This window comes from Lipomyces oligophaga (assembly GCF_038497815.1).
Source record: "Lipomyces oligophaga strain CBS 7107 unplaced genomic scaffold V1516scaffold_4, whole genome shotgun sequence".
In the NCBI taxonomy this organism is placed as follows: Eukaryota; Fungi; Ascomycota; class Lipomycetes; order Lipomycetales; family Lipomycetaceae; genus Lipomyces; species [Lipomyces] oligophaga.
The window spans coordinates 1,321,208-1,336,822 of record NW_027117788.1 but is presented as its reverse complement, the minus strand read 5'-3'; the positions used below and the strand labels follow the sequence as shown (position 1 = coordinate 1,336,822).

General features: G+C 42.8%; 8 protein-coding genes across 8 annotated transcripts; 5 read left to right on the top strand and 3 right to left on the bottom strand.

Moving 5' to 3' along the window:
* The first annotated feature begins 42 nt into the window (after positions 1-42).
* Positions 43-1,424, top strand: V1516DRAFT_675909 (uncharacterized protein). The gene is made up of 2 exons (XM_066922325.1): positions 43-1,261; positions 1,308-1,424. Exons 1-2 carry the CDS (start codon positions 296-298, stop codon positions 1,410-1,412), a joined length of 1,071 nt encoding a protein of 356 aa, XP_066777658.1. The 5' UTR covers positions 43-295; the 3' UTR covers positions 1,413-1,424.
* Positions 1,222-1,983, bottom strand: V1516DRAFT_638335 (mitochondrial 37S ribosomal uS14m domain-containing protein). Its single transcript, XM_066920065.1, has 2 exons — positions 1,581-1,983; positions 1,222-1,528 (listed from the first exon to the last, which is right to left on the bottom strand). Exons 1-2 carry the CDS (start codon positions 1,902-1,904, stop codon positions 1,466-1,468), a joined length of 387 nt encoding a protein of 128 aa, XP_066777657.1. The 5' UTR covers positions 1,905-1,983; the 3' UTR covers positions 1,222-1,465.
* A 300-nt stretch (positions 1,984-2,283) lies between these two features.
* Positions 2,284-5,154, top strand: V1516DRAFT_707586 (uncharacterized protein; the record flags this gene model as incomplete). Its single annotated transcript, XM_066924179.1, has 4 exons — positions 2,284-2,747; positions 2,807-3,369; positions 3,417-4,879; positions 4,931-5,154. Exons 1-4 carry the CDS (start codon positions 2,595-2,597, stop codon positions 5,152-5,154), a joined length of 2,403 nt encoding a protein of 800 aa, XP_066777656.1. The 5' UTR covers positions 2,284-2,594.
* Positions 5,155-5,160: 6 nt separating this feature from the next.
* Positions 5,161-7,219, bottom strand: V1516DRAFT_675900 (uncharacterized protein). Its single transcript, XM_066922324.1, has 2 exons — positions 6,868-7,219; positions 5,161-6,821 (listed from the first exon to the last, which is right to left on the bottom strand). Exons 1-2 carry the CDS (start codon positions 7,138-7,140, stop codon positions 5,370-5,372), a joined length of 1,725 nt encoding a protein of 574 aa, XP_066777655.1. The 5' UTR covers positions 7,141-7,219; the 3' UTR covers positions 5,161-5,369.
* On the top strand, positions 6,950-8,638 carry V1516DRAFT_675897 (putative methyltransferase-domain-containing protein). The gene is made up of 4 exons (XM_066922323.1): positions 6,950-7,538; positions 7,595-7,653; positions 7,707-8,096; positions 8,154-8,638. Exons 1-4 carry the CDS (start codon positions 7,356-7,358, stop codon positions 8,419-8,421), a joined length of 900 nt encoding a protein of 299 aa, XP_066777654.1. The 5' UTR covers positions 6,950-7,355; the 3' UTR covers positions 8,422-8,638.
* V1516DRAFT_675895 (uncharacterized protein) lies at positions 8,278-9,857 on the bottom strand. Its single transcript, XM_066922322.1, has one exon. The coding sequence runs from the start codon at positions 9,834-9,836 to the stop codon at positions 8,505-8,507; it is 1,332 nt and encodes a 443-aa protein (XP_066777653.1). The 5' UTR covers positions 9,837-9,857; the 3' UTR covers positions 8,278-8,504.
* Positions 9,858-10,282: 425 nt separating this feature from the next.
* V1516DRAFT_664571 (ATP synthase subunit H-domain-containing protein) lies at positions 10,283-11,233 on the top strand (the record flags this gene model as incomplete). Its single annotated transcript, XM_066920608.1, has 4 exons — positions 10,283-10,293; positions 10,848-10,931; positions 10,986-11,053; positions 11,145-11,233. The coding sequence occupies 4 exons, from the start codon at positions 10,283-10,285 to the stop codon at positions 11,231-11,233; spliced, it is 252 nt and encodes an 83-aa protein (XP_066777652.1).
* Positions 11,234-12,868: 1,635 nt separating this feature from the next.
* Positions 12,869-15,530, top strand: V1516DRAFT_664570 (uncharacterized protein; the record flags this gene model as incomplete). The annotated part of the gene is made up of 2 exons (XM_066920607.1): positions 12,869-12,985; positions 13,035-15,530. 2 exons carry the CDS (start codon positions 12,869-12,871, stop codon positions 15,528-15,530), a joined length of 2,613 nt encoding a protein of 870 aa, XP_066777651.1.
* Positions 15,531-15,615: the final 85 nt, after the last annotated feature.

The following is a 15,615-nucleotide window of genomic DNA, read 5'->3' as shown; positions in this document are numbered from 1 at the left end:
ACTACTACTTACTACACTTGCGATTTAATTGCACATGACGGTCTATACTATAGCTAATTGAGAACACGACAGTAATGCAGCGAATATCTTCTCAATTTGCAGGCCGAGCTTCTGCCCGAGTCACTTTTTTGGCTCCGAGTTATCACTTGTCACATAGCCGAAAGTTCCATTTGCTGTACAAGCCAATACCGCAACAGTTCTACAAGTACTTTGTTCCTCGCTCTCGAAGAACTATTCAAGGTTGGGCGACAGAGTAATATAGATTAGTATCTCGCTTCCTAACAAGATATTAGCTATGAAATATGCGAGATTTGGAATTGGTATTTTTGGCGCATCAATTCTCTTTGCTCAGGTACTTCCTTGGCTGCTTGTATATCGCGATGCAGAAAGTTATGATCCCGCTCCAGCTAGTTGGCCATTACCCCAGAAAAACGACTACCGACAACTTATGACATGCACAAAATACAAGTCAGACGATGACTATATTTTTCATTTTGCAAAAAAAATTTTGGTTGGGTTATTTCGTGAGCAAGGAATTGAGTGTTCTGAAGAGGATGTGTTGCGCTTGCCTGTGCCAGATTTTAGTAATAGAGATGATGTATATGTCTCTGGAATCGTGTATATCTATGCCATTTGCGGACGAATTTTTGCAGACCAAGATAAGTTAGATGATGCTCACGATGTTTGTTTGAAAGGATTATCAATACATCGCAGATTAGATCATCATGTTTCTTTACTATGTATCGACTTGGGCCGAATTGCAAACTACAGAGGCGATATGAAGAATGCCGAGAAGTACTTCAAGATGGCGATAATGTCTGCGTGTGGACATGATACTAAGGTGAAATATCACATTGATTCTTTAGATGGCAGTATTTCTGTCGCAGAGGACATTGCTCTTCATTGCTACCAGCAGATCGATACTAGCTCTCGCGAATTCGTGGTGGCCGCAAGCGAGCTCGCGCTGTTGTACGCTCAACAGGGGAAATCGAGGCGTGCTTTACCAATTTATCTAGCTATTTTAAAACTGATTGAAGATTCTTCGTCTGATATGAAGATCTCGCCATACGTCGTGGATGCGGAAGACGAGGCGAAATACCGATATTATGTGTCAGAACTGCTATGGGACTTGGGAATGAGACAGGACGCATTAGATTGGGCCCATCAGGCATATAAGGATTCCGCTGGCTGTGCGATGAGAACGAAATCGTGTGAACAAGTTTGCAAGACTGCTGTATTGACGAAAGCCAAAATTCTGAGAGTAAGTAGATTTCTTTTATGATGAAAGTGCTGCTGACGTTAGGTAGAAACTGGGCAGAGAAGAAGAAGCAGCCAAGGAAGAGGAGTTAAGCAAGCAAATAGTGGCTTCCGAAAGCTCAAGCAAGAAACTACCGTTTGGAGTAACAATGTAGTAATATGAATATATAACTATGAAATATTTACAAAGAAAGAAATGCAGATTAGATTACCATGAGGCACGCTTGATGCCAGGCAACTCTCCGCGGTCGGCGAGATATTTTAATTGATACTGGCGCAGTTAGACTATGTAGGAATATAAAACACGCAAAGTAGAAACATACTCTGCATAGCTTGAGTTTAGAAATAACACCTCGGCTCTTGCCGGTCTCTATACATCGGTTCTTGACCCCCGTAGTTCTCACGTTTCCAGGCATCGTAGCCAATTTCATCTGAGCCTGTAACCGGACAGCAGTCGGAAGTGTAGAATTGTACTGAATATATTTCAATGCTCTTCTCTCCGGCTCAGCGGCAGCAGCGGTATATCGCTTGTAGTTATCGCGAACTGTCCAGGTCCTTAATTTGCAGCCAGGCGTCGGAATATTGAATGGCTCTTTGATGACCGACGGGACGTGGACGACAATCTTCGAAGGCGAAAATTTCCCCATTGCAATCAAAAACTGCTTGCTTGCTGGTAACAAAAAAATCAATCGTACTATAGGAGCTGGCAAGTTAATATACTTCAGATGCAGTTCAAATTATCACAAGCAAACGACATAAAATCTCGATACCAAAACCTTGACTTAGGTACGAGGTCCAGAATATACCCTTCAGTCTGTATACTACTGTCAATTCTCCCAATCCGGATCACCGTACCCCATCAGCTGATGCGTAGTTATGGGCAAAATTATACTGATCATAGAGCGACAAAATTGGGCTATTTCATACCCAGAATAAACTCATGACACAGTTCAGCCATTGTTTTTTTTATCGTCAGGGCACAACAACCTGCGACATGATTCTGCTTCTGCTTTTTCCCACAGAGGTGCGAGACTAATCCATAAGAGCCCGAAACTGTCTTTTCTGTGCTTGTACTACTCGCGATTGGTGTGTTTACTGAATTGATCAGTTGATAACAGTCCGTCCGAGTCTTAGCTGGAATTCTGCCTACCTAAATCGGCTGTTTCCGTCGATCTTCTCTGCTCTGCGAGATTGTTCGACTCCTTCTCCGCGTCTGTTCGCGTGTACAATTCTACTTGTTTTTATCTTCTGACATTCTTTCTCTCTTCTTTTTGATTTCAATCTTTACTGTCTGCAAGACAACGCATCTATTTAACTGAATCAGCTCAAAACACATCATGAATGGCTCTGGTCTTTCAGACAGCGCTCCCCTATATAGGGTCGCAGTGCATGCGTTCGCGCCGCGCACAGCAGACGAACTCTTGCTTCAGCGTGGAGACAGAATCGTTGTGATCGAAACTGATGACGAGTTCCAAGATGGCTGGTACATGGTATGTTTTGTAATATTACAGCTGGGGTATCTCTTGCTCTCCTTCTAACAGGTATATAGGGTCTAAATCTTTCCACGAACGCTTCGGGATTATTCCCAAAAGACTACACAACCTCACTTCCTGCAGACGACACAATTCCCCATCCTGGTTTGGCTCAGGCCGCTCCCATTTCCAATGCTCCGGCAACTTCATCTCCTGGCATTCCTTCTCCTGTGGTCAGTCCCTCGGCGTCTCCCGTTGTGACTACTTCAGTCCACTCTCCCATAATGTCTTCTCCTACTGGGCTTACACCTTCAGGACTCATCGGACGCTCCGACCCTTTGCAGAACTCGAGTCCCGCAAATCACTCGTCCGTCTACGATGCTTTTAATGATGTCGAAGATGCTCTGCATATCCAGTCTGCAACTTCTCAAATGAATTCTGCCACAAACGTCTCACTGTGGACGCCAACCGAAGTTTCTCGATATTTTGCTTTGCAAGGTTTTGATTCAGACGTGTGCTCTAAATTTATCGAACACAAAATCACTGGCAACATCCTTCTAGAACTGGATTTAGCATTGCTTAAAGAGTTAGAAATCGCTAGTTTTGGTACTCGTTTCCAAGTTAATAAAGTTATTGACAGGTGTGTAATTTTGATATTTCCATTTACTTTCATCTAACCGAAATAAGTCTGAGGAAAGCTCCTCAAGCATCTTACGAAGTCACGCCTGTGTTACGTTCCTCCAACACCTTTCCGCAAGTTTCACCCTCCTCAGCATATAATTATCAGCCATATCCTGTTGATACTGGCGACCGTCGATCCCGAGTCGCGAGTAACGAGCCAGTTCGAATGCTGGACCAGCCCTCGCATGTACTTGATTCACCAATGGACGGTAAACATCATTCTGGCATGCCTTCTTTCGATCGTAATTGGCAGCTGCCTCAATCTCCAGGTCAACAATCTGCAGCGCAATCTCCTCCTGTCCAACAAGTCTCGCCATTGATCCCCATTAATCAACGGATGCTCTCCGCAGAGGAATTAAATTCCACTAATAGCCCAATCGAAGATGAATTTCCTGAATCAGCAGAAAATGCTGATGATACTATTGTGTTTACCAATAATCAATCATTTAGAGCTTCTGTGGTGTCACAGGATACCCAAGGATATCGAGATTCAAATGTTTCCTTGGTTAATCCAGTCTACAGAGAATCGGTTAGCACCTCGGCTAGATCAACAACGAGCTTCCCGCAAACTCCTGATTTGAACCAGCAGCAATTTGAATCGGAACCTTATGAGGATTCATCTGTTGACCCCAGCACTGCTTCGCAGTCTGCTAGTTCAGTCAGCTCGCCCTCGGCACCGACTAAGAAGGAGATGTATCAACAACAATATAGATCATTAATTAACCCTGATCTGGTTCCGGAAGAGAAGATCATTCCCATGGGAGACCCACACTATCCAGACAAATATCCGCAATCAGGTGCATCCAGGTTGAATTCAGAGAACACACCGATCAGTCCTGATCTTTCTAATCTTAGTCAAGAGAACAATGGTAATCTGAATTCTCGAGCGCTTAAGGGCCGTAATGTTCAGTCATCGCCGAAGAGAACACATACAGATCCCATTAGTCGCTTGACGACACTCTCACACGAAGAAAAAGCAGCCAGTACTCTGAGGTCTGCTTCAGCAACGTATGCGAAGCCCAAGAAACTTACAAAACAAAACACCTCAGCATTTACGGAAGGACTGAAGAATGTTTCGCCTACACAGTCTTCTGCTTCTGCGGATCATTTCGGTTGGATGTATAAGCGTGGAAATAGCAGTGTTGGCGTGTGGAAGAATCGGTTTTTCATTCTCCATGGGACACGGTTATCATATTTCAGTTCAAAGGATGACCAGAAAGAGAAAGGCTTGATTGATATCACCGCGCACAAAGTTGTCCCAGCCGACAGTGCTGAAGATAAATTTTTATCGTTTTACACGGCTTCCACTGGTCGTTATTGTTTTAAACTTGTTCCGCCATCAGCAGGGTCACGAAAGGGAGTGGTCTTCACTGCTCCAAAGGTGCATTATTTTGCCGTCGATACGTGGGAAGATATGCGGTTATGGATGAGAGCATTAATCAGAGCTACTATTGATCGGGACGATAGTCGTAAGTTATCCTTGCTGTGAATTAATATATGCTGGATTATACTAACTGCAGAAGAACCTGTAATTTCTTCATATTCTACTCCTACGGTGTCATTAGCCAAAGCTAGAGAACTGAACGCACTTGCTATGGAAGCGCGAGCAGAAGAACTACGCATGTCTTTAACTCCTCATAGTAGTGAATCACATACAACTACATCGACACAAGACGGCGAAGAAATCGGAGATTCAACATTACGTGATAGTATTAATGGAATGCGGGATTTGTCAATCAATTAAATACTGCTCCGGCAGACTGATGTATTTTTACGTTGTCTTTTGTATTCTTGCTTTCCTGGTGTCTTTAGTTTTAATATAATTTTGGAGTGGTGTTTTTTTGTTTTTGATATACCACGAAAGCAAAGCGTCCTGACTATAAGAGGTTAAGTGTGGATCTTGGATGACGATACATTTTTCTCAGAATGCTATGTACAAGAGAAGGCCAAGAGACAAGTTTATGGACGATGGTCGCGAGATTCCATGTCGGAGTTGAGCTGGTCATATTCAGCGATTTCGCCGACGTTCGGATTGTTAGGATCTAGAACAGAATCCGCAGGCAAAAAGTCTGCGTATTCGGACAGCTGCTGATAAAAGAATACAGGGTCTTTGATGATTCTCGTCGACTCGCGCAGACAGATGAGATTTCTTTCCCACGACTTTGGATCATTCGCTAGTTCCTTCTGAGCTTTGACGAGCAAGCTCCAGACGTCGTAAACGGCCTTACGGTTGTGGAAATGGGCTTGCGCGGAAACGAGGATTCGGTAAGTGACGACAGACGGCTTGAGGCCAGAGACTAGGGCGCCGTCGAGGATTTTCGTAAACACAGTTTCATCGTTCCAGTAACGTACAGAACTATGGAGAATCGTGTTGAACACAGGCGTGGGTAAATTGGGGATTGAGTATAAGTTCTGCAGAATTATTTCGAATTGGACAACAGAGTCGGCGGTTAGTCGGCGATGACGCTTAAAAAACTCCTTGATAAACACTACCAAAGCGGTCGCATATGTATTGATGGGCCAGTCGACCGCATTATAGTAATTATTGATCATGTCGAAAATCTGCATCATATCCATCCGAGCAGCCATGGCATGGCGAATGAATATATCCACTGATCCAAGTACTAGGACCAGTTTCCGGTCAATTGCTAGCTTGAAAAATTCTGCAGCAACGGGAAAATCGTAGCGGTTCCATACAAAATACGAAACTGCTCGAGACGCCCGCGACTTGTCTTGACCGTTTATAGAATCCCACTGAGACCAAATCTGCCGGGCAAGCGAAAGATCGCCTAATAGTGAGCATGAATAGATCATGGCAATCGGCACAAAGCCACGCAAATCACCATCCGACCGCTCGAGATATTCGTACCATAATTCGCGACAAATGAGTAACTTCCTGCGGCGGATCTCGTCCTCAGATAGAACTGGCGCGGAGACCTCAGTTGCATCAAATCCTGTTGGGTCATCAAGTGGAGAATCTGCATATATCTGAAGCATCGGCCCATAACTGGACTTGCAAGAGGTCATTTGAGGGTCAGTCAAAATTATCCAATCCCAAAAGTCTTTTGCATCTCGATATGCACCAATCTCCTTTAAACAGCAAAGTAAATAGAGTACTATACCACCGTTCGAAAACAGCGTGCCTTTCTTGAAGTCAGAAATCAGTTCCTGAAGTTTCATCAAATACACATTATATGCAGGATTCCGATCACGCTCTGTGCCTTGATTAAGTTCCAATTTTGATTTATGATGCACGTCGAACCGCATCCTGCTGAACAAAACTTTCACAAACTGGTACATATCCCGATCAGTGAAATCTTTCATGGTTGGCTCAGATTCGCGGATCTGAGAATACAGTGGCCAAAGCGAGTTCAGATTTCCTATTCTTAGCTCCTCGCGAAACGCGTGGATCTGGATTTTAGTATAAACGGTATCTTGAAATAGGACATAGGCATACGAGTTCATTGGTCGGTGGCAGTTCAGCCTTCCGACTTCTTCTTATAGGATAACTTGGTGAAGTGCTTAATCTCCCCTCATATTTCTTCACAGGCCAAGTTTTGCTTCGAGCATTTTTGTTGATATTTGACGGAGCATATTCGATATTTCTAGGTTGTTGTTTCGAGCTGTAGAATCGAGCAGCTGTACTAGTGTTGAGGGCCACGACCGATATGAAAATCGCATTTTTAGATGGTTGTGCATATCTCAGGAAACAAATGAGCGAGTTCGGCATATTCTGCAGACTTTTATTTCGGAATTGCAGACAATCAAGACTATCAAGACTAAGTTTTGATTGAAGCTTTCGAGCATCTACAGCAAGGATATCAAAAATATTCCTTTGGGAGTTTGATCGCGGCTTGCAATAGAAATTTAAAGGTCCTAACCTCGCCGAAACCGTGAAACAAAATTCGAATTGAGCCGATTACTTTCTTATAGAGGCTATCAATTATGGATCAAAATAATCATATTGACATCGATAAGACATTATCTGGGGATGTTAAATTACAGACAAATTTAATTGGCAAACGAAAACGTACAGACTATCGTCAATCACAGAAGGAAAAACGACAGGAACTGAAATCAGCGGTGTTTGAAGAATATAGCGAGCAGACTGTCGCAAAACTTCCTAAAGTGAGACATATGTATATTATCAGACTTTCATAGTGATGCTAATTGAAAATGAGTAGAAAAAGTACTACCGACAGAGAGCGCATTCCAACCCATTTTCAGACCATCTACTAGAATAGTCAGTATTTCCCTACAATTCCATATCGCTTGCTCACTATTTTAACAATTCAGCCCAAAGAGTCCAGACAATATGGACTGGTCCAAATTATACCCTGCAGTGTTCGGATCTGAATCTACGTTAAATATTGAAAAAAAAGTTTCCATTGTCGATGTTGGCTGTGGATTTGGTGGATTACTTGTATCGTTGGCTCCTGAATTCCAGGACAAGTTGATTCTGGGAATGGAGATCAGAGTCCAAGTAACTCAATACGTGGAGGATAGAATTATCGCGCTAAGACAGCAACATGCAGGTGAACCGAAATACAATAATATTGCAGTTCTGCGTGCGAATGCAATGAAATTTCTTCCAAATTTCTTTCACAAAGGACAACTCGAGAAAATGTTTTTTTGTTTCCCGGACCCTCATTTCAAAGCGCGGAAGCATAAAGCTCGTATTATTACGTGAGTTGAACGCATGGTCTGGTTATATTCTACCGAATAATTCTTACTGTGGTCTAGATCTACACTTGCTTCGGAATACGCATACTTACTTCGTCCCGGAGGAATCGCTTATACAATCACAGACGTCAAAGATCTTCATGAATGGATGGTCAAGCATTTAGAAGAACATCCAATGTTTAGACGTCTCTCTAAAGATTGGGAAGCTACCGATGCTTGTGTGCGGATCATGACAACCGATACTGAAGAAGGCAAAAAAGTAGAGAGGAATCACGGTGATAAATTCGTGGCATGCTTTATAAGACTCGAAAACCCAGAGCCGAAGTAAATTTTCACAATTAAATATTATTAACAGCACAATGAATCCCTGACCACTTAAACGCCTTAAATGCAAAATTAACAAAAATAGTCTCAACTTTCCAACACGAGATCAAGTTCTTCGAATTCGATCCTAGTCAAACTATCCAGACCTTGCATATATGTTTTGAACTGTTTGATATTTCGATACACGTTCTTTCTTCTTGAATAACTTACTTGACAAAATTTTTTGTTCTTCATTGCCGAGCTAAGTAAATTTAGAGCGGTAAAACGTTCACTCGAATTTTTGAGCCGAGCCTTAAATACTCTGACATCAGATCTATAAATTTTCTCTAAGAATATCTGTTCAGTAGAGATATCGAGAGCTAATATACAAGCCACAAATAAACCATGATCAGGATCGAGTGCACCAAAGGCCAGCTTGAACCCTGAGGAGCAGGCATAAAGTCCTCGAGTCGCGAAATCTTTGAACCTAGGGACCTTTAGTCTTATTCCGGTAGTAGATCCTACCTGAGCTACAGAAAAGCGCGAAGGATAAGTGTCAATCAAGTATAAGTCTAAATCGATAAGTGAGAGTGATGGAGTTGAATTCGAAGTATGCACCAAAATCTCCATATCATCTTCCTCAGCTTCTCGCCAATAGGGACTACGTTTAGCTGAAAATAATTCGGATCGGAAAGATTTGTCCGGCCGATATATGATGACCCGAGAACGCAAAGGAATTGCAATCAAACTGTCAGAAAAGAAGTAGTTAAAATTGACTTCCTCCAACACGGAGCTAACGTAGCTGAATTCTCCCATACCAGCTCTTACAGATAAACGCACTATATCACCGACTCGAATCTCAAGCACTTCTGAATGCAAAGTTCGTAAACTAGGTGACAGCTGTAGTTGGTCTAGATCTGCTACGTCACAGCGATATAGAACTTGGATCAGCATGTCTTCCGTAAGCGACCAGGCACTAGTAGCGGCAAGCACGCCAAGTTTCGTAAAACTATCGGCTACAGTAGGATATCGAATTAAAGGCGGACGCATATAGTCGATCTGAAAAGTCGGTAACGATATTCGCCAATAATAGACAACACCTGATCCATGGTGAGCACTCTTGGATCCCAGGGGCGATCCATCGTATGGACTTGATGAAAGCCCAGCGGTAAGAAAATCCGTCGGCTTAGGAATTCGCAGCGTGATCAAATAAAATGGATACGAAGGTGTACATCCTATCACAACGAAATCTTGTAAAACGCGTCTCGGATCAAGATTCGACAGTGTTACATGTCTAATTACAGGCCTAGGACGAACAATAGATCGACGCCTGAAAATTTGCCCCGCTGGCCCAGTTGGCGAAATTGACGATCGCGGAGCCACTGCATAGCAAGAAAGAAAACGCAAATCCTCCAACGACCGCCAGAAAAGATAGCTCATTCCTTCATTGGTTCATAATCGGATAATTTAAGACGCGTAGCGAGTAGGCTAAGTAATTCGCGGTGATGAAGAAATTAGTCACGTGATAAAATTCCAGATTCTGCGCACCATATGTGCACAACTGAGAACAGGGTATGGGCTCGGCCGGCCAGATAAGGAGACGGCCAATAGACGCAGACATTATCTTGTGCACTAATCCTTAAATGGATTAGTACTATGAGAAAATTACCGTAATAGGAATATAAATTACTTATAAAAGAAATTCATAGGAGTTTAATCTCGTGACCGGCCATAGCAGTGCGCCCAATCCGAAGATGGACGAGCGCTTGCAGAGAACCGCCTCGCACACGGAATCTCTATCCCTTTACTTTGCTTAGATTTCTCTTACGGTTTTACGATTTCCCTTCAGACGACGAGTTCTTGTTTTTTACGATACAATATACAAAATGTCGAGCGGGTAAGTTCATTTTGATTTATTTTGGTCAGCGGTGATGAGATACGGATTGTGATGCTCGATGGAAGACGTACCCGCTCGGTGAAGTGGAGTGAACACGACCGTATGGAGTGTCGCGCAGATAAGGATTTTTTTATTTCTTGTTGCGATTAATGAGGAAAGATGATTCAAATATATTGCAATATTCTAATGATACTTTGGTTCAAGGATTTTGCGCGTTCGATAGAGGTGTACAGATCTATGGACGATTAGTTTGAAAATTTGTCACTATCGTTAAACTGAGGTGCAAGCACGGATCGAACTTTGCTAGAAATTGGTTTATTTGAGTGTTAATATGGAGGTCATTTTTGGAGTGGAAAATATTACGTTCATGCTAGCGCTTTAATATCACGCTTCAATATCTGGTTTCGAGATGCTGGCATATTACTACAAGACTCAATCTACTGGGAATTATTTGCTATTAGGACTTGTCATACTTAAATCGAGTGCTATTACTTACGTTCACATCACCGCTTTAATCTTCACATCAAGCATGAAGCATAACTAACAGCTATTAGATTGGAAGTTATCTACGTTTTGATTGCTATTGTCGGACTGTCTGTCGGCACTTGGTTCCTTACCCCCAAGGGCGACAACCAGACGTATGTTTTCATATCATCGTTATATAAAATATATATCGTCTAACTATAGAATAGTGTCTGGAGAAGCAGCATCATTCTTACACTTGCTATGTGCTACATGATGTGGGCTCTTACCTACCTTAGTAAGTACCATCCTTTGTCTTTTGCAATATATCGTTATTGCCAATTTGTTATGTGATGGCACAGTGAGCAATTGTGCTAACATTTCTCCAGGCCAGCTCCACCCTCTTATCCAGCCCATGCGGAGTGACCTTCGTCCTGAATTTGCCGAGGGATATGGCGACTACCCTTACATGGAGTAAGCGTTACTATATTCAATCAATTCGGACTAAGTACGTGGTTTAATGGAGACCGGAGGGGTTTTGTTTTTCGTTTTTTCCGTTCATTTCGAGCATCACTATTCATTTACATTAATGATCATGCGAGAGAACACAAGGCAAAGTGTATTATTTTGAATCAATTTCTCTTGCAGGAATTCCTTTTTTAGATTTCATCCTTTTATTTCATTTCAATTACATTGAATTATTTCCCTTTTTTTTATTCATTCATGTATTGGGTTCGTTGGTGTGGTTGGCTATTTCTTCATTGATTTGTTGTTTTGGGAATGTTGAGAAAATAGACCGTTCAGCTCTCAGAGGAAGAGTAGATATATATTATTGTTATTCAGCAGAAACTAGACAGAGTTTGGTGTTGATGTAGAAGATTTCGCATAGGGGTGTACAAGACATCAAGACGTCGACTTTTCGTCGCAGTTGATTTTGTTTCGACCGGACTGGTGGTTTATGTACCTTTTAAGACCCTGAAGGCAAAGGTTAGAGCGCTAGTTTCTGGTAATAGAGATGAAACGAGTAGAGACGTAGATATACTCCACCTTGGCAAGTGCATACTCTAATTAATCAAGGCTACTGTTTGTTGTGGTTATAATAAAGTGCAATAATAAGTACGGACAGAGCCGACTTGAGCGATCTTTGTTTTGCTGGTTTCCCAAGCAACCGGATTTGGCCTACGCAGCTCTCTCTATCTCCCGCACATACAATTGAACAATTTTGCAATTTAAAATCGACGAGGGTTTGAATAATTTCGCATTCCGTATTTTTACCATATTTCTCTTATTTTTCTGGCATATTTAGGCATTTAAACTCTTCACCGTCCTGTAGGCTCCCTTCTCAGTCATGAGACAGACCACTTTGAGTGCCCGAGAGGGACTAGCGGCTCACGTGCGGCGGCTTAAATGTAAACAAACATGGAGTGCGAAAGCCAAAAAACAACAAAAACAGACGAGGAAAAAAACGGGCAGAAAATTATAGTGCTTTTACGGGCTTTGTCTCGTTTTTTTTAATAAAATGACCGAAAGGAACGAATTGATAATTTCGTGACATTCCTGGGCGTCCGTAATGGTAGTCATTCTCCTCGTCAAGGCTTCGACCCACTAGTAAATAGGCTTCCGAACGAACAGACCTTGTATTGCCATAGTACCGTATAAACAGACTGAAAGACTGAAAAACAACGCAAGTACCAGAGAGAGCAATCTGGACAAGAGAAAACAACAACAGAGAAACGAAGAGCGATACAAGATCGCCGAGGGTCTGTGTATACGTACTGGTATTCTACTCTTGCTCTCTTCTACTTTTCTCTGTCTCTGCTCTATAGAAAATCTTGAATATTATTCCTATTCTATTTTGTCTACGTTATCGGCACTGTCTAAATTTCGGACAAATTAATGGGCACAATAGTTTGCGCAATCTGACTTTCTCTTTTATCTCTAATATCTGCCGTGGATCAAATAATCGCTGAAGATCTCGTCGAGGGATCGCAAACCACGATTACTGAGTCCTCCTCCCTCTTGCTTCCGGCCTGCATTTTCTTTCAGTCAAAGCATCAACCGAGGGCCATTGTCATCTGAGGTTCGCTAAACAAACTGGAAATCGATCGCAATAATGCTTGAGGATGATCCAGATCTAATGCTCATCCGAATCAACTCGCTCGAGGCCAAAGCTGCTCAGCTCAAGGAGGAAAACATAATCGCAACTGCAGAAAATAAAGAACTTTATCGAGTATGTTTGTTTACTTATATTTATTAGAAGAGGTTTAATTTTAATTTAGCGCATTCATGAACTGAACTCTTCTCTCATTGCATCTGAGAGTCTGGTTGAGCGGCTACTAGGTAAAGAGATTCCTGTCCCGGACTTTGGAGATAAACTGCATAATATAACCTCTGGCTCCGGTGAATCACTCGATTTGATTAGTGACCTGAAGCAGCCTATCACTCATTCCAAGTTGCCTTTGCGACCTTCTCCCATTTCACCGCCTTCTTCTCTTCCTGCCCTACAGCACGAACAACCAGTTCGGCCACTTTCTCCAGCTCCGCAACAACAGCTCTGTCGCTCAGCCAGTATTACCTCGAGGTTAAACCGATTTGAAATTCTCATCGATGAGCTTTGTTCAGAAATAGAAACCTCAGATGAAGAGTCGGTTGATAGTCTGCGAAGTCCTACAAGCATCTACTGTATCGAAACTTCCGTGCCTGGCATGAGACATCAACTAGCTTCGACGCCGATCAACGTTCCACCACCACCACCACCACCAACTGCCATTCGATCTGCAACTAGAAGTCCTAACGGACTCGGATCAATGTCTGTGTTCCGTGAGAGCGATCAATCGTTCAAGCATCACCGCACTTCAAGTTGTAACCGGCGTTCGCTACAATCTCCATGTCAGCTTAAGCTATCGATAGATCCTATGTTGGGTAAGGAAAATCGATCCGACCAGAGTCGAGTTTCCAAACAACAGAAGAGACTCTCTCGTGAGAGATCAAGGTTTCAAATAGACAGGTTTATACCACTAGCACCTCCGTCACCTAACACTGCTCAAGACTCTCGAAGTTCTTCGCTTAACTCTCCCCCAACTGAGTCGTTCAGTGATCAGTGTACGCAATCACTGAACGCACAAGAAACCAATACTTATTTTCGGGGACTAGTGCAGCCTTCGTGTAAGACTACTTCAAACAAGAAGACAGATCTCGAGGTTTCCTCGTCGGCGGAGAAATCGGCGCTGGTTCAACAAGAAACCACTCAATCCATTTTACCCAAGCACAAAGCCAAAAGATCATTGAAAAGGAGTGAGAAGTCAAAAATTTCAACAGCGAAGTTCCTTCACCATGAAGGAAATGAGGTACCGACAGAAGACAAGTCCAAAATTTCATTGGAAGAAAAGCAGTTAGCACTTCGGAGGAAATATAATTTTACTTCCGATCAAGATTTCTATCAGACAGTTCGATCGAATACGGGTTGTACAATCCACAGGGTTCGAAGCACCGAATTTGGTTCACCGCAGAAGGAAATAGTTCATGTTTTAAGACCAGAGAAGTCAATGCCTGTATTACGGCGACGGACTTCGAATCTGACCTTGATGCCTTCAGGTCTAAAACCGTCGCCTGTGGCTGTTAGTAGAGCTGTATCGAAGAGTGAAGCAGAGACTGCCATCGCAGAAAGGCCGTCTCTTCATGACTTATCCACTGTTTCTGATGTATCGAAGTCGCTTAAGGAAACAATGAAAAGATATGATGAAGTAGCTTCTCCAAATTCGCAGACATTGCTCCAATCTGAATCAAATTGGACGGACTCAAGGGGAGCACGTAAGCATACTCCTATAACCAGACTGCAAAGCATGTCACAGAATCTTTGGTCTTCCATCTGGCGAGTTAACCAGTCGTCACCGCCTAGGCTGTTTGTTTCTGCAACATTGCAAACAGACAAGGGGACGGAACATATTCAGAACCCGATAGAAGAGCCTGGAATTGATATTGAAGTCGGTGACTTATCGACCTTAACGACAACAAGCGAGTATGCTTTAGCAGCTTCGGAGACAGATAGCAGCGATTCATATACTAGTTTATCCTCTGAATGCGATATATCTTCGATAGATACCTCTCCCGAGCCAGTATCTGTGCCTGTGAGGACTCAGGATCACGAAGCACCTGCGCCTGTTATGAACCCTCTCTTGAATTTGGAGTCAGCGCAACAGGCTGTCATCCAGGAAGTGCTGGAGCCATCAAATGATGAAAGATTACGAACAACTGAGATTGAAGACCAAGATCATCAGTTTCGATGGACAAACCTTTTCAAAAAGAAGCAGTCATCCGAAGACTACGTTTCATTTCCTGCGTACGCGACGTTGGATGGAGCAGGAAGCATTAAAAATAAAATTCGGAAGGTCTGCCATTCTGAAGTAGCGCCCGCGAATACAAATTCGGGATATTGGCCATTATTAGGTAATATATGCATGACAGGTTTCCCATCGCAGTATTCCTACGTATCTGGCTATATTCCATCAATAACCAAGAGGAGCTCATATAGCACCTTGGGCCAAGGCCGGGAAAACTCTGTACTCGGCAGTGAATCACAGATTGAGTCCGTCGGGCGAGCAGCGAGCTCGCTTGTAGACGAAGTACATCGTTACAATGAGTGCGTGTATTATGCACAAAATGGATGTACACCGTCAGCCAGTAAATACAAGGAACTGGTAGACAGTTCTGAAGTCGACCATGAAATGCTGGCTGATGCCCTGGCACAACAATTTAATTTTTTTGAGCGATCGTAATACATATTTTATTCTGGAACTGTGCATGATATACGCAGAATATTCAGTCTATTTCTTACCGGGACATATTTAATTCAAGCATTTT